Source organism: Vicugna pacos, unplaced genomic scaffold (genome assembly GCF_048564905.1).
Source record: "Vicugna pacos unplaced genomic scaffold, VicPac4 scaffold_190, whole genome shotgun sequence".
NCBI lineage: Eukaryota > Metazoa > Chordata > Mammalia > Artiodactyla > Camelidae > Vicugna > Vicugna pacos.
In genome coordinates, this window is record NW_027328869.1 from 334,722 (window position 1) to 353,727 (window position 19,006).

General features: G+C 36.2%; 1 protein-coding gene across 1 annotated transcript in view; it reads right to left on the reverse strand.

Moving 5' to 3' along the window:
• The window catches only part of LOC140695203 (thrombospondin type-1 domain-containing protein 7B-like), a 161,725-nt gene extending 143,086 nt beyond the window's left edge, over window positions 1–18,639 (reverse strand). The window contains 1 exon segment of the mRNA XM_072958061.1: window positions 18,574–18,639. Coding sequence (XP_072814162.1) covers window positions 18,574–18,639 — 66 coding nt within the window.
• Window positions 18,640–19,006: the final 367 nt, after the last annotated feature.

Below are 19,006 nucleotides of genomic sequence, written 5' to 3' on the forward strand. Positions count from 1 at the left end.
AAGGTAAACATGTCCACAAAGGCCAGAAGTTAGCTGAAATTCCATCTGATGGCTGGTGAGCTGTTTGTTCAGAAGCCGGTCTGACTGAGCAGGTATATGAGCTCCTCAGCATCTCGGAATATAACAGCAGCAGCTAACACTGTGATCACTGAGAATGTATCCAGCAGAATGTTACAGTTTATATGTATTTATGAACTCATTTAATCCTCAAAGCATCAATAACAGTAAACATGTACATTAATCAATGTTTGTTACTCTAAGTGACTTACATATACCAACTCATTTAAATGTCATGGCAGTGCTATGAGGTAAGATCTACCATTATGCTCATTATGCATATGAGAAAACTGAGTCTTAGATTTGTGAAATTACCCATACAAAGACAAACACAGGTAAAATGGTAGAGCTTGAATTTGGACCTGGGCAACCTAGTGCTAACAGCCCATTTCTTAAACACAATCCTTTATCGACAGGCATATCTTCTACTCACTGTCAGGACAATTTATATGCTTGGCTACACAAAACCTTATCTGTGGAGAATCAGTCAAGTGTAAAGCATCCCAACACCTTTAGCTCATGAATTCTGTGTGTTACTCAGGTGTGAGAAGATGCGAAAGGGCAGAAACAGTGTACGATTTACGAGCAAATTACAATTGCTTAAAAACACATGCACATAAAATCTAACAAAATGTCTTAGTGTTGAAACATCACATTTCCTTGGCCTCAGTCACATATTCCAGAGGGAAGTAACTGCTATTTTATGAATGTGTAAAAGGTTTAAAAATTACTCATTTTGACCTAGGTTTGAAAAAACAGAGACTGTTTGTATAGTTCTGTTTTTTGACACCTACCAAAATGTGGCCTTAAAAAGTTAGTTTTTTTCCTGTAAATGATATCAAATTGCTCACAAGCCCCAATTTCTGGTTGGTGGCCAGGGCCAGATGGGAGTTGGGGAAGGGACAGAAATATATCCATTTAAAGTAACTTAGCACCTCATGATCCAACTAAATCTTTTCAAAGGTAACTCGGTCTCAGTTTTTCTATATTTCTCCCTCTCTCCTTCTTCCTTTCTCTCTGGGTGGCAGCTGAATGTAACACACACCCATGTTGTTGCTCACTCTCCTTTGAAATTTGCTGGTTCCCTACTGAGCTATTCCCATCAACTTGGTCTTTGTGGATCATCATCTAGTCTTTGATGATTCACCTGCATCCACTGCTAATTTCTAGGGTTCCTGTCACAGCTTCTGATTTTCTAGTTCAGGTACTTGATACTCACGTAGAGCTGACTCCAAGCTACTTCCAGTTTCCTGGGGCAGTCAGTACCTCCACGTCCCACAGTGGAGCATGATAAACCCCCAGGTTACAGATAAACTGGGGAGACCAGGTTGGGAGGGTGCTGGGCAGCTAGCTCAGACCCACTCTGTGCCTAAACACAGCACACCCATGTGTCACTATTTCAGCCCCATCTCTTTATGTTGGGGTGCAAGGAACCCTGTGTATAATCTCGTCCCACAATCTCAAACCAGGAATGAAATACTGGCCACTCTGCTTTGCTTTTCCTTTAACCTATCTGAAATGTCCAGAGGTTTCATTTCTTCAGTCCCATATTTCATCTGCAGAATGAGAGGGGCCAAGGATCCTCATGTCCACATGCCGCTTCTCAATCTTCTCCCTAGGTCCCCCCTTTCTGATCCAGGAAACTGGCCAATGCAGGATTCTGGCTTATGCTAAAACTGTATTCTGAGTCATCTGGCCTCTCATTCTCCTATCTGGAGGGAGCTATCTGGGATTTACAAAACACTTTCCTCCCATATGCCTGGCTCTTACATATGAAAGTCTGCTTTTCAGGGTTACTGTTTCTGAAAATGAGCTTCAAGATTTCATTTTTGAGCACTGACTTGTTCTGTCTGTTTGCATCTGAGGCATAATAAACTTAATGTTTTTGTACACAGTGGATTGCTCAGAAATTTGGTGGGGTGGTAGGTGGGGGAGGTGGTAAGAAGGTCTTGTCCAAGAAGGCACAGAGCAAACACTGAAAAAAGCACACTGATATAGCTCAAAACACGATTTGAGGGTATCTGCTTAGTGTGGAAACCGTGTTTCTCATGAGAATTTAACAGAGAAACTGTATAATTTTTAAAAGTGAATCTGGAATGACAATAATGAAATAAATGTCCTTTGTAATGCAAGACATGCTTCCTCAAAAGGGAAAAAATCTTTTGAGTAAATAAACAGTGCATTATAATAGACAGAATATTTGACGAGGAGTTGGGATTTGAGTTCTGCCTTTGATACTTACCAAAATGTGACCCTGGAACATTATTAAGCTGTTTTAGGCTTCGGATGCCTTGTATAAGCAGGAGGTGGGGCACTACTATCATCTCCAATTACATTATCGGTTCTGATTCGAGATCAAAGAGGCTAATGTAAAATAATATTTTGGAAATTGCAAAGCACCTTTATATATAATGTAGCTTTTTATTACTGGTGGAAATAAGGATAAAGGGCATTCCAAATAGAAAAATGATTTGAATCAAAGATACTATATTCTCCATCCTAATTTTGCCTTTGCTCGAAAAATAAGAGGAATTGAAATGATTATAAAGGCAGAGATATTACTCTTCTCACCTGTCTACCTATCCAGCTATATATTGAGCTAATAGGAAGAGGACTTGGACCAGATTGAATATGTGGTATACCTTTAGAAAGTACAAGTTTCAAGTTGTCTAAAAGTTTTCAAATATTTGAAAATCAGTATTTTAAGTTAAACTGGGGAAATCAACAGAGTAAAATGATAATATATCAGTAAAGAATAATCATTCCTCTCTATAATTAACCTTCAGGAACATAATTTTAATGCCTATAAATGGGAAATATAATTTACTTAACTACCTCACTTTAATTGCACAATTAAAATGTTTTCAATTTCCCTGTGATGAGTAATACAGCAAAGAACACTCTTGACCATATCGTTGATTGCTTTCCTAAGAATAAATTTCTAGAGATGGAAAATCCTAGTCAAGGAATGTGAACTACATTAAAGTTCTTGTATGGAAAATAATCTCAATTTCCTTTTTTTTTGTTATTTATCATCACCCTTGATTTAAATTTATTTTTAAGTTACATACAATAAAATGCACTCTTCGGGTGCTACAGTTCCATGGGTTTTGGCAAATGCATTGAGCCTGCATCCACTACCAAAACCATGAGACAGAACAATTCTGTCACCACAAATATTTCTCTGTGCTGTCCTCTTTGGACTCAACCCCTACCTGCCCCAGCCCCTCAGTCTTAACCCCTAGAAAATCCTGATCCATTCTGTCTCTACAGTTTTGCTTTTTCTCCCCTAGAGTGTCACCAAAATGGAATTCCACAGCCTGTGTTGCTGCATATGTCAATAATTCCTTCCATTTTTGTTGTTGTTGAGTATTACTCCACTGCATGGATAGAACACATTTTGTGTATTCTCCTACTGAAGAACATCTGGGTTGTTTCCACGTATTGGTGATTCTGAATAAAGCTGATACACAGGTTCTTGTGTAAATATAACTTTTAATTTACTTTGGGTAAATAATTAGGAGGGTGATTGTTGAGTCATCTGTAAGTGTAGATTTTATAGGACACTTTCAAACTGTTTTCCAAAGTGGTCACACCATATTTCATTTCATCAACGATGTGTGGGCTTTCTGGTTGTTCTGCCTTGTTACCAGCAGTAATTCGGTATGTATGTATGTATGTATGTATGTATGTATGTATGTATGTATGTATTTACCTATTTATCTATCTATCTATTTATTTATTTATATTTATTTAGAGGTACTGGAGATTGAACCCAGGACCTCATGCATGCTAAGCACGTGCTGTACCACTGAGCTATAACTTCCTCCCCAATTTTCATCATACTTACGGTGAATAGTGGTAATACTCCATAATTTTTATTTTCACTTTCCAAATTACTAATGATGTTGAACCTCTTTTCATGCTCTTACTTGTCATTTCTACATCTCTGTTGGTAAAGTGTCTATGCAAATCTTTGACTCAATTTTCAAACTGGACTGTGTTATGAATCGAATGTTTGTGTCTCTCCAAAATCATATACTGAAACCTCAACCCATTATGTGGTGGTATTTGGAGAGGGGGCCTTTGGGAAGTGACTAGGTTCAGACAAGGTCATAAGAGTGGGGGTCTCATTGTCAGATTAGCGTCCTTATAAGAAAAGGAAGAAAAACACGCAGCAAGAATGGAGCTGTCTACAAGCCAAGAAGCAGTCCCTCACCAGACAACAATCTATAGGCACCTTGATTTTGCACTTCAAAAACATTTTGAAATAAACGTCTGTTGTAAAAGCCACCCAGTCTACTTATTTTGTTGCAGTAGCCAGAGCTAAAACAGGTTGTTTGTTTTCATAGTATTGAGTTTTGAGAGTTCTTCATATATTCTAGTTACAAGTTCTTTGTCAGACTTGTGATATACAAATACATGCTCATGGTCTGTGTGGTTTTTTGCATTTTCTTCAGAGTATTTTTTTGCAAAGCAAAGTTTTTCATTTTTAATTAAACTTTTAATTTAAGTCCAATCTGTCAACTTTTCCTTTATGGGTTGTGCTTTGACGCCATATCCAGTTTGCTTTGAAAAAATACAAATTTTCAGGAAGGAATAGAAAATGTATTGTCTGTTGCAGACAAAAACTGAGTTGAAACTTACATAGTAGGCCCTAAAATTTCATAATTTTGGATAGAGTGAACTCTTTAACTAGCGTGTCCCACTCTCTAACACTAATACAAGGTTTCAAATATGGAAGCATAGTTTTTCCACGGCAAATATTTACTGATGTAACAGCTGAAAGTCCAGCATTATAACTACCGACAATATGTGTGATGCAGTAATTAATAGCTTCTGGGTAAAACAACACTTATGAGGTATCCAAGCAGTTTGATGCACAATCTCCAAAGATGGAATTTTGCCTTTTATAATATTGCATCAAACACTGAGCACAATGCCTGGTGCATAGTAGGTCTCAGCAAATTCTGGCTGAAGAAATAAATGAGAAGAGGAAGATGTTACATTGATGTAAGGTAGAAACTGTAGCTTATGCTTTTGTAGTATGCATCCCAGCCCCAGTGTAGTATGCCCCGACAGACATCCGTGATGAAACCATAGAGATGTCAGGCACTAACTGGGAAACAGGTCAGGTTTCTGACCTCAACAGTAACTCAGAGACAGTATCGCATAATGGATTCCGGAGACAGATGGCCCCGGTTCAAATCCTTACTCTGACATTTGTTTGCTAATACTTGACCGTTCTGTGCCTCAGTGTCCTCATCTGTACAACAGGGACTTATATTTCTTAGGGGACTGTTCTGAAAACAGTACCTTCTTCATAGCACTCCTATTCTCCTAGGTTATTTAAAAAATACAATCAGTTGATATACGTAAAGCTCTAAGATGGGAGCCTGCCACATAATAATTAATATTATTAGGTAGTAATGTGTTGAAAGTTACAGACCACAGTAAACAATTTTCAATCCAACAAATTTTTAAGCTTAAGCCTCTGGGAAGGCTGTCTGTCTAAATCACATGCCTGCTACTGTGGGAACTATGACACTGTCAGTTTTTCCCTTCAAACCCTGTGCTATTTGTGATCCTAGAAGAACATGTAGAGTTCACCAATATCTTCTAAGCATTTTTGTACTCAGGAAGAATTCTACAAAAGCAGAACTTTTTTTTTTAAAGCAGTCAAATATCCCTGATTGTGTAATTCTCATAGGAAGGCCATACCATTCCCCTTTAAAAGCACCATTGATGCCTTTTTCCTATGCTTCATCCCCTGGCTATTAAAGTATTCCTATTCTATTTTACAGAACATGGCAGGGGTCTAATGATTACTTCTGTACCAGATTGAAGAACTATAATAAAACACTAAGCCACAAATCCACGCTGAAGGTTTGCAGTGCTGAACTAGTGGAGAATTATACTCTATCATTTTCTCATTGAAATGCTGCAAACTAATTAAGACTCTAAAATGAAGACGGTATACTACTTTCCCAATTCTTTTCATAAACTCAGTTCAGACATAGGATCACAGTATCATAGACCAGAGGGCATATAAACTGATTCTCAGAATATGTCTCATTATCTATCAGAAAATGAGGTCCAAACAGCATTTAAAAACTTAGTTCTGTCTTTTCTCAAACCAGGCAAATGAGAAAAATAGAATCTCCAAATAAAAATTAAGTGGATGATAATTAGAAAAACAGGATGGTGAAAGAATAAATGCTGAAGGTTTTATTAAAGTCATAGTGATGTCAGGTGGACATCTGTAAGTATACTAAATAAAAATGTTTTCACTTAGATTAATTACATAGATGATATGAGATCCAAGAATATATAGATTTCCACTATAATAATTTTTACCTTCTATACCTCACCAGTATTGTCTTAAGACTGATGTTGATGCCTTCTAGCAATTAAAGGAATTCTAAAGTAGAATAAACCTTATCTCTGGATATATGTCCAGGAGTGGGACTGCTGGATCATATGGCAAGTCTATTCTTAGTCTTTTGAAGAATCTCCATACTGTTTTCCATAATGGCTGTACCAAAGTACATTCCCATCAACAGTGTAGGAGGGTTCCCTTTTCTCCACACCCTCTCCATCATTTCTCATTTGATACATGCACCCCAATGTTCATAGCAACATTATTTACAATAGCTAAGACATAGGAGCAACCTAAATGTCCATCAACAGATGAATGGAAAAAGAAGTTGTGGAATTTTTATACAACGGAATACTACTCAGCCATAAAAAATGATAAAACAATGCCATTTGCAGCAACATGGATGGACCTGGAGATTGTCATTCTAAGTGAAGCAAGCCAGAAAGAGAAAGAAAAATACAATATTATATCACTTATATATGGAATCTAAAGAAAAAAAGACAAATGAACTTATTTATAAAACAGAGACAGACTCACATACATAGAAAACAAATTTATGGTTACTGGGGGGGAAGAGGGTGGTAAGGGATAAATTGAGAGTTCAAGATTTGCAGATACTAACTAATATATATAAAATAGATAAAAAACAAGTTCATACTGTATAGCACAGGGAACTATATTCAGTATCTTGTAGTAACTTACAGTGAAAAAGAATATGAAAACAAATATATGTATGTTCATATATGACTGAAGCATTGTGCTGTATGACAGAAACTGACACATTGTAAACAGACTATACCTCAATAAAAAAAGTAAAAAAAAAAAGAATAAACCCTCTCTCTACTTGTATGTCTTCATAAAACTGATCTATAATTATAATGATAATTCAATTGGCACTACTATTTTTCCAGCCAATCTCAAATAGTCCAAAAAATCAATAAACTTGATTTATAAGTAAGGTTTAAAATATCAAAATAAAATGTATGCTGAAATATTTCAAAATCTAAGGAGTAAACTCAAGCAAACGTTTCAAAACTCCAAACCTCACTTTATACTACTGCCAAATTCTCCTTAATATTCCATAAGGGTAATTGTGCCATTTGATTCAAGCTGTATGCTCAGAGTAATAAATGATGAATACAGACATTTGAAATCTTTGAAATTCATGTACTGCTTTTTCTTCTGCACTGAGCCCCAAAAGAATCACGTTCTTATTTCATGAAATAAATATTATTTTATTGGATGTCTGCTTTACTTAAGAGGTCAAATCCTTAATTACATCATTAATAATTATGTTGAGATTTATTGCCTACAAGGCACGGTTTCTTTGGAAGCAATTAAAGAACATTAAATATTTCAGATCATTTATGTAAATCTAACTGGCCCCACTGGTTAGAAGAATAATTTTCTAATCCTTTGAGGCGGTTAAAATAGCACTTATTAGGTTATTTGTAATGTAAATAGGCACTTTTTTTCCTGAGACATAATAAATGGAAGGAAACATCCACTTAATAAATTTAAGATTGTATAATATCTTAAGTTTTTAACCCATTATATTGCTTACTTGCCAGAGACACAATGTATTTTTGAATCCCCAGTGCCTAGAATAGTACCTCATTCATGATAAATATTCAACAAATGGTAATTGAACTAAAGTAGAAGTGAGCTGAACAGATGTTTTAGGCTCTGAGATATTTCTAGCATTCATAGGGGTAGCACAAATTGAGAACATTTTTAAATGCTTAGGAATGGTCCAACACAAATATATCTCATCTAGGTCCTATTACTATGAGTTAAAACACTAATTTAGAGGCAGACAGACCTGGGTATGAATTCTAACTTGTCCTGAATAGTTGTGTGTCACTCTGTAAGTTATTTCAATTTTCTACATAATGGCTCCCTTATCTAAATACGTGAATAAGAATTCCTACCATTATTTCACAGGAGTTACATGATAATTAAATGAATTAATTAAAGTAACAGGTGCATAAGAAGTGCTCCATATGTGTTGGTGGTGATGATAATAATGATGATGCATATCTACCAACCTCCCCTAATGTCTTTAGATTTTGCATAAGTTCACTGTAGATATAAGGGAATGTGTGAAAGACTATTCTAGCATAGGAGAGGAGTTAGGAAGAATGTAGAAAATAATGGATCTACCAAAAGGCATTTATGCAAAGATATGCAAGGCACCATCTGATTTGTCAGTTTGGTTGCTTTGGCAGCAGATTTGCCTATCCATGATTTTTATTTTGCTTGGGGTAATATTCCATTAGCATATATTTCAGCAGGGAGCGACCCTAAGAAACAATACTGAATGGCAAGAGAAAAGTGTCAAAAAGAAAAGTCTGCAACAGGGGTTCTCATTTAGGTAATCAGAAATGACTGAAAGTGCCAAGAGGGAGGATAGCAGAATATTCAAAAAAGAATCAAGTTTCCATTATACATAGCTCTCGGAAGATACGGGAACAAACCTGCTCTGAGGTATTTGGGGGAGGAAACCTAGACAATGCCATTTGAGCACCCTTAAGCTACAAACACTGCCACTGGCAGTCTGGGCATCTGATGCATTACTCTGCTTACAGAACCAGCCTCATGTGACTTTCCAATCTAGTTTGCAAAGATCAGCCAAAGCTCGGGAAACCACATTTTCTTTCCCTGTGAAATTCACAAACTGTGAAAGCTTAACCACCAACCTGTCTTATACATCAAGCAAAAGCTGAGATGACTTACAAGATCTTTGCTAAGCATGCCAAACTCATTTTTGGACATCTGGGTACCATGGGGCACTCGTGCCCAACTCAAAAGTAATTATACATTGTTTACCATCAAGCTGTGACAGAGGTTCCTCTAATTTCATACAAATGAAACTTCAGCAACATGGAAAGGGAAATCTGTTCTGTTTCCCTCATTAATTGCTTTACCTACATCTCAAGTCTGTAAAAAAAAAATGACTCACTCTTCCAAACTGATGTGTGGAAATGGAAGAAAAGTATGTGTGATAATTTACCTCAAAATACAAAAAGTGCCAATGTTAGAGTAGGCAATACTGTTTCTCTAACTCCAAAAAGATCTTCAGCTGTCTTATTATTCGCTTATTATAATGGAAGAGAATAGCCTGACAACTGATTTTGGCAGAAGTTATTATATGTATGTGTGCAAAGGAATAAGTATGTAAATAGAGAAAAATGTAAAACTTCCAATGTTAATCTATATTTTAATAATCAAGCATATCTTGACAAGCTTTCAAATACAGAATGCATGAAATTCATAAAATATATATGAGCGTGATTGCATTACTTTTTCTAATTTATTTTCCCCCTCAATGAAAATTCTGCCTTTGAATTCTTTTTTATTATGCCTTTTATTCAATTGAATACCCATGCATAAAATACAATAAACCTTTGCTAATTTCATAAAATATTGAACCACTGAAAATGCAAATGGAATTTCATTATCTTTATGTGCTTCTGGGCCTATCTCACAGTTTAATCTAAAAACCTAGTTAAGGAATGCATGATTTCTTAGACACTTATCCTGATAAATTACTTTCAGTACCTTTGAGAAGAAATATTCAAACAAAACTCAGAAATAGCATTTCCACTTGTTTAAAAGTAGTCAAAGCACTCATTCACAAAGATCAGGAGATTAAAGAAGACAACAAATGTGGCCAATGTCTCAACATTGTCTCAACAACTTCCAAAACAAGTATGTCTCTCACCCTCTCACAAGGTTTAGAACTAAACCAAAATCTTGTAAGAAAGTAAAGACCCCTTCTAGGGGGTCATATCTTTATCAAGTCAGTGTTTTAAAACTTACTGTATTGTTCTGATTTCCTAATCTACATAACTCCTTCTGCTGAAGGCATATGGCATTTCTCCCGGCCAGCAGTCTCCTCCATACATTACAGAAAACAAACACCTTGTTCCAAATGATCCCTCTCTCTGTGGGGACTTTGACTATTCATTTTCAGAATCTGTATAACCTTCCTTGAAATCTGCGGTGCTTGTAGAAGAAGCTGAGGATAGTCTTTCTTAAAATGCTTACATATCTCTTTATCTTCTACCAAAGGCATGGCTTTTAAAACTCAAATATTTATTAATACCATGCTAGAGATTCTTATTAAAATTCATATTCTTATTTTAATAGGTCCATTTCCATTTGTTCCCTGGTCCTTGAAGTCAGCAACCTTAGATGCTAAACTTAAGAACCATGGTAAACAGAAGGAAAATCCAGATAAAAGTACATAAATTAACACTGTAACAATGTTAAGTACTTATTTCCCCAAAATGAAACCAGCTTCTATGGGAAAAACACATATACTGCCATTAATACATAAAATCTATGGGATGAGGTTATCAGCTAGAATCACAGGTTTTATTTGTTTCTTTCCTTCCCACTGGAAACATACTGACATATGAATTCTCATAATAGTATAAATATTATTACTATTAATACTATTGTTGTTATTATTAACAGATTCTGAATTTTACTACAAAGGAAACAGTTTAAAAATTCTTTTAGTTTTCAATGTTAGATTAGAATCAGTATTTTCCTTTCTCTATTATGTTAACTTGATTTTCCATATAATCTAGGAAGCATCCTATTAAAAAAAAGACTTAATGTCATTTGCTAAAGGGTGTATGTAATACACAATATAAACATGTTTCCTTACATGTATATCAGATGCACCTACATTTATGCCAATCATAAGAACTATACACAACAAGAATATCTTTTTTTAAAAAAAAAGCTATGTTTGTACATCATTTGTTTAATTAAGACATTATACTTTGGTGAAATGTGTGAGCAAATAAAACTGGCTCAGGACTTTGGTTTAACCTCAGTTTTAAATTTTTTCTGCTTTACTGGAAAAGAAGATGAGACTTTTGGGTACACATTTAGAAGTTAAAAAGGCAATCTTATTTAATTTTAAACACCATTAAATTTAATTTAATAGACATTAAAACATAAACAGAACTTGAATTCACAGCTTCAGTATATTACAACTCCACCCTAATGCAACAAGTGGATCCTAAAAATTTTACTTGCATAAAACATAGTATTGAGTTATTATGAAGTTAAGGGAACACCTGGAATGAGCCTGAGGCATCACCTGTGTGTTCCTGTGGATCCAGTCCTGCCTGTCTTTTGTCATCACCTGGTGGCTGCTGTCCACTTTGGTTTAAAAGAGAAAGGGAACAATTCCAGTTCTGAAGCCTGGCTGAGGTTTCCAGAATCAAGATCAAAATTCCAAAATGGGCATGTAGCTTTTTGAATTAGAGCTTCCTCCAGATATACGCCCTGGAGAGGGACTGCTGGATTGTATGGTAAGTCTATTTTTAGTCTTTTGAGAAATCTCCACACTGTTCTCCATAATGGCTGCACCATCTACATTCCCACCAGCAGTGTAGGGGAGTTCCCTTTTCTCCACACCCTCTCCAGCATTTATCGTTTGTGGACTTTTTAATGATGGCCATCCTGACTAGTGTGAGGTGACACCTCGTAGTTTTGATTTGCATTTCTCTGATAATTAATGACATTGAGCATTTTTTCATGTGCCTATTGGACATCTGTGCACCCCAATGTTCACAGCAACACTATTTACAATAGTCAAATATCCACTGACAAATGACTGGATAAAGAAGTTTTAGTATATTTACACAATGGAATACTACTCAGCCATCAAAAACTAATAAAATCACACCATTTGCAGCAACATGGATGTCCCTGAAGAATGTCATTCTAAGTGAAGTAAGCCAGAAAGAGAAAGAAAAATACCATGATATCACTCATATGTGGAATCTAAATAAAAGGAAAAAAGAAGACACTAATGAACTCATCTACAAAACAGAAACAAACTCACAGACGTAGTAAACAATCTTATGGTTACCAGGGGAAAGGGGGTGGAAAGGGATAAATATGGGAGTTTGAGATTTGAAAATGTTAGTCACTATATAAAAAAATAGATTAAAAAACCCAAATTCTCCTGTATAGCACTGGGGACTATGTTCAATATTATACTAACCTTTAATGATAAAGAATATGAAAATGAATATATGTATGTATATGCATAACTGAAATATTGTGCTGTACACCAGAAACTGACACATTGTAATGGACTGTACTTCAATTTAAAAAAATTAAGGTTAAAATTTAAAAAATCCCAAAATGATTTTCTTAGTATTGGCTTCTCAGCCCAACCCAATCTAGCTAGGAGAATACTGGGGATGAAGGGGGCAACTCTCTGATTCTCCATTTGAATTTTTTTAGTATCAGTAGATAATGATACATGTTCTATATAACAGTAGTATGATCTGTCATATACAATAACAGATAATCACACAGATATTAAATAGATCATCTGTTAGTATACTGCCATACAATACTATCATATGTGATCATCTGCTATTATATATGCCAGATCATACCATTAACTGCATTACAGTATAATACAAAGTGCATTATATATGATATATAACCTTATATAAACTTAATGCTAAAATCTAAAGATATTTTATCATATACAACCTTTATATTATATAGGTTAGACTTATAATATTAACTAAGACCTAAGATATTATATATTATAAATTATATATATATCATATATTATATGATATACTATATATTATAATTTTATATATAATTATCTGCTAATTTAGTAAAAATTCAAGTGGAAGGAGAGAGCTGGTGCTATACATCAGCAGACACACTGAAGATGTGTCAGATATGTATCTGATAACTGACTGATATCTATCCATCTGTCTGTCTGTCAATCATTGGAATATAAATAGTAAAAGTAGTCACAGAAAATTTTGACAGAATTTATGTGCTGTGTCAAAGAAAAAAACAGAGATGGACGGTAGTCAAAATGGTTAAAAAAATATGTATCTTATTCAGGACTCTTGCAACTGGGAAAAAGAGACTTCAGTATAGAACTGGACTCAATTCTAAAATAAGGAAAAGTGGGGATTTATAGCCAAGGAGCAGAGTAGGGAGCTGGTGGATGGAAAATTACTAAGAGGGTAGTGTAATTCTTGATAAAATGATCTAAGAGGATTCTTGCTGAAGGTGGGCCAGGATGATCAGGTAGCCCCTGGGTGATGATGAAGGGTGAGGAATTTGGTCAGATACTAAGGGTGATCAGAAATCAAGGGTGGGGCTTCTCTCTAAACTGACTTAGTAGAATCTCTGCTAAAGCTGGATGCCACAGGACAGAGATGAAAGCTTGAGGAGGGGCCCAGCTGAGCAGAGAGTTCAGAGGAGTCTGACCAAAGTCTGGTCAAGGAGAGAATCTGTCAGCCCCTGATACGCCAACACTTCTCAGTGTACTCAGAAATATCTCAGAGTCTCCTTCAGAAGCAGGCTTTCAAAGATACTACATATCTGATGAGCTTTCCCTGTAACTCTTGTTTTTAAGCATAGAGATACTAGCTTACAGAATTAAGGACAATTTCTGTTCAGGCAGATGCCATTATCTGGACCTGAGTTGAGTTACATTCCTGTCCTGGAACCTTTATTTAGGGATCAACTATCAAGGAAAGTATTCTAATTCTTATTTTGAGTCCTTAGACAGGATTTTATATAATTTGCTGTTCTTTCTCAGGTCTTTTCTTCATAACATTTTAGTTTTGTCCCTGGAGCTGTCCTCAAAGCTTACTGCATCATTTTACATATTAAACATATTCAATACTCATCTTAAAAATGCTTTATATCCATGAATGACTAGAGACTGCCTGGAGCTACATAATTTCTGAGCTAAAAGTCTCAGGACAAAAATGACATTCTTTTCATAGTAAAGAAAATGCCAGCTTAGAGATGGGGCCTACCTTAAAGCATTAGCTATTAGCATATCAGCTCTCAGTGTAGTCCACTTTCAAAGCCAATGGTCTCAACCCAGACCACGTCTTAATTTCCCTTAAAACTGCACTACATACTATTTCTTTTGGTCACATTTTCAATTACCTGGGTTTGACAGAAATCTTGAGAAATCAAATGGGCTAATTTTCAAGCATTCTCAAATCTCATCAACTCTTGGTAAAGAGTTTCCTTGTCTAGGGTTTTCACAATTCTAATAAGAATACCTGATTCTGTACCATTTCTGTGTCTCTGAAATGCTAGAGGATATGTGTCTTTGAAAATAAAACAAAAAGTTTACTCATGACAAAATGAATCCAGGAAAAGACATCGATAAAACTATGGTATCTGACAAAAACAAACATAAGGTAAAAACTGACCAGGATCTAGACCGTAAAACCCAAAGTGGCACCTTTTTATACAAAACGCAGCTTTTAAAAATATTTAGTAAAACAAATATTTTAAAAATTGTTGACTTTTAAAGAACACATTAGAAAACATCACTACAAATACTGTTTTGGTTTTATATTCTTTTATGTTTGCATTCATGTCAGAATATCCCTTTCCTTTATTAATCTCCGTGATGACAGAATCTGTTTCTATTTTTCTCAGCATGGTATCCTCACTCCTTAGACTGAATCTAGCACAGAATGTGAATTCAATAAATACGTGCTGAATGAATGAATGTTGGCCTACCGAGAAAGGCTGATTTCTGCCCCCAGGTTTACTGAGGTATAATTGAGATATAACATTGTGTTAGTTTAAAGTGTAAAATGTGACGATTTGATACACATATATTAGTGATGGTGAGAACATTTAAGATCTATTCTTAGCACTTTTCAAGTATGCAATACAGTACAGTTAACTGTAGTCACCATGCTGTACATTATGTCACCACAACCTATTCATCTTGTAACTAAATTTTGCAGACTTTGAGCAATATCTCATCATTTCCCCCACCCCCAGGCCTGTCAATCACCATTCTATTCTCTGTTACTTACTATGAGTCTGATTTCTAGAATCCATATATAAGTGAAATCCTATTGTATTTGTTGTTCTCCATCTGAGAGACAAATTCTCTTATTTCCTCTAGCAGAATACCCTCAGAATCCATCAATCTTGTCACAAATGGCAGGATTTTCTTTTTATGGCTCAAATAATATTCCATTGTACGTATATACCACATTTTCTGTCTCTGTCAATAGACAGGTTGTTTCCATGTCTATTATTGTGAGTAATGCTGTAATGAACATGGGGGTGCAGGTATCTCTCTGAGATAATAATTCATTTCTTTTGGATATATTCCCAGAAGAGGAATCATATGGTAGTTCCACCTCTAATTTTTTGAGAAACCGTCACACTGTTTTTGATAGTGGCTGTACCAATTTACATTCCCAAAAACAGTGCACAAAGTTCCAATTTCTCCTCACCAATACTTGTTACCTCTTGTCTTTTGGGTGACAGCCATTCTAAGGCAATATCTCATTGTGGTTTTAATTTACATCTCCCTGATAATTACTGAAGTTTAACATCTTTTCATGTATCTGCTGGCCATGTATATGTCTTCTTTGGGAAAATGTCCATTTAAATTATCTGTCCATTTTTAGGGGGGCTATTTGGCTTTTTCTTTTTGTTATTGAGTTGTATGAGTTTCTTATATATCTTGGATATTAACCCCTTATCAGATAAATGATTTGCAATTTTTTTCCATTCCGTATGTTGCCTTTTCATTGTGTGGATTGTTTCTTTTGCCGGGCAGAGACCTTTTAGTTTGATATAGCCTCACTCGCTGATTTTTGCCTTTGTTGCTTTTACTTCTGGTGTGATTTCCAAAAAAATCACTGCCAAGACCCATGTCAAAGAGCTTTTTCCCATGTTCTCTTCCAGTTTTTTAGTTTCAGGTCTTAATTTTAAGTTCTTAACCTTACTTTGAGTTACTTTTTGTGAGTGGTGTAAGATAAGGATCCAATTTCATCCTTTCACATGTGAATATCCAGTTTTCTCAACACCATTTATTGAAGACTATCCTTTCCTCGTTGAGTCTTCCTGGGTCTCTTGTCAAATACAAGATGACCACATAAGGGTTTATTTCTGGGCTCTCAACTGTCTTTCCTTGTTCTCCTTGTGTCTGTTTTCATGCTAGTATCATACTGATCTGATTACTACAGTTTGTAATATAGTCCAGAATCAGGAGGTATGACTTCATCACTGTTCTTTCTCAAGATTGCTTTGGCTATTTGCGGTCTTGTTTGGTTCCATACAAATTGTAGGATTGTTTCTCCAGTGAAATTTTGATAGAGATTACATTGAATCTATAGATGACTTTAGATGGACATTTTGATAACATTAACTCTTATTTCTGATCCATGAACACAGGATATCTTCCCATTTCTTTCATTGACATCTTATAGTTTCAATGTACAGATATTTTTCCTCCATGGTTAAATTTATTCTTGAGTATTTTTTGTTTGTTTCAGATGCTATTGTAATGAAACTGTTTTCTTTGTTTATTTTTAAGATCGTTCATCGGTAGAGTATAGAAATGGAACTGATTTTTATACATTGATTTTGTAGCCTGAAACTTTACTGATTTTATGTATTATTGATAAGCAGTCCCCTCACCCCAAGTGGCAACCTAAGGATTTTCTACATATAAACTCATGTCATCTGCAAAGACAGACAATTTTACTTCATTTTTTCCAATCTGGATGCCTTAAAGCTGATTTTCAATCCTTGATTTCCTTTTTTTTAACCTGGTAAATAGGCAGGAAATCATGTAAATACCACAAAAGACACTTTGAATTAACAACCATAATTTCAATGACAAAAACAACAGCAACACCACACCCCCCAAAAAAAACTCATGGAGACTTCACTGTTTATAAAGTCATTTCCCACATCGTGTGTCAGACATTCCTCACCATAGGTATTAGCAGAGATATTAATACTGATCTTATTTTGGCAAGTAATCTGAGGTACAAGAAGATTTATTGTATTGTCCCATGTCAGCTAACACATGGTGGAGCCGTAACTCAAATATAAGTCTTTCTACTAATATCATTTATAAATTCTAGACTAAAAGTTCACCTAAATAAGGGCACATGATTATAATATTAAAATAGATAGTTTAAAATGAAAATTAAATGATTATATATGCTTCCTAAATGATTGAGCATTGTACATTATTTTTCATTTAAAATACTGCCTATATTGCAAAAATCTTGAGATTGAGACATTTAGAGCACAACTATGGCATTACTTTGTGTGTGTGTGTGTGTGTTGTGAATGTAGGATAGAGTCAGGTTGAGGTCACAGACAAACAAAATGAGTTAATAGTTTTAAATGGGCTACTTCCCATTGTTCAATGTCAAATTTTATGAACAAAAATATCAAACAGTTGGACCATAAAATACTCTTCCTCATGGCTAATATCTATTCCTGTTTATGTACATTCTCACCTCCTGAGTTAATGTGAAAGATATTTGAGGTCACTGGCTACCTTTGAAACACTGAATGCCTGGGAAGTATCTTGCCGTAATAGGTTCTTAATGAATGTTCACCTTCACAAACTGCTGAATTTCAGACCAAAAAAAAAAAGCCAAAAAATATAGCTGAGAAAGAATAGTTAATGTTCCTACAATCAACAGGATCAAATCTCAAAAGAAACAACTATAATATGAATAAATTCTCTTTTCTTCCCCAAATGAATTATTGTTTTCACAACCCTTCAAAATGAATAAAAGATAGATAAGGAGATCAAAAGCCATCTGACATCCCAAAGTCTGATGTACCTAGAGGCCTAAGTACTATCTTCTGAAACAACTATTTTAAAAACTTCAACTTTTGAGAAGAGGCAAGATAGCGGAGTAGAAGTACGCTCGTAAGTCACCCTCTCCCACAAATACAACTAGACCCACATCTACAGACCCACTCAGCCAACCAGAGCACCTGTGAAACTCCGACAGAACATCGCCCTCTTCAAAAGATAAAGACGCCAAAAATCTGGTAGGAGAAAAGGAAAAAAGAAAGAACAAAAGGCAAAGCAGCACGGGACAGGTCCCATGGGGAGGGAGCGGCAGAGGACTGGCGCTCACTCGCTGGGTCTCCCCTCTCCACCTGAGAGGCCAGCGGGATGGAGGGGGAGCCTCTGAGGCTTGGATCTGTACAGAGCAGCCCATGTCTGACAGAACAAAGTTAAACAGGCACAGAGCGTCCCCCCGACACCCAGCCTGAGACACGGGCCGGCAGCGGCAGGCAGGGCCAGGCTGCACAACCTGGGCAGATGACGGGGGTGGCTGCACTGAGGCAGCTCCAGGGGACAGCAAGGGGCTGGACGCCATGGTTGTGGGTGTACAGGGCAGAACAACCTGGGCCCTCCATAAAACAGCAAGGTTGATGTGCGCTCAGGGGAAGGGTGCATACCCTCATCTCTGAACATCCGCGGAAACTTTTCAGGGGAAGAGAGGTGGGGCCCAGGCACAGCCGCCATATTCTCCAGCGCTGAGCACCCAGGCGGGGGCAGGGGCGAAACGTGCATCCGCACCGAAGGGCTCAGAAGCCTCAAGGGCCAGACTGAGACGGGCCTATAGCTAGGGGCAGACAGGATCCTTCCATCCTGGTCCCTCAGAGAACTTGCTCCAAAAAGAAAAACAAGGAGCTGGGTCTTGGCTCGAGTAGGGATGAGGCTGCCAGTCGGTCTTCCCTGAG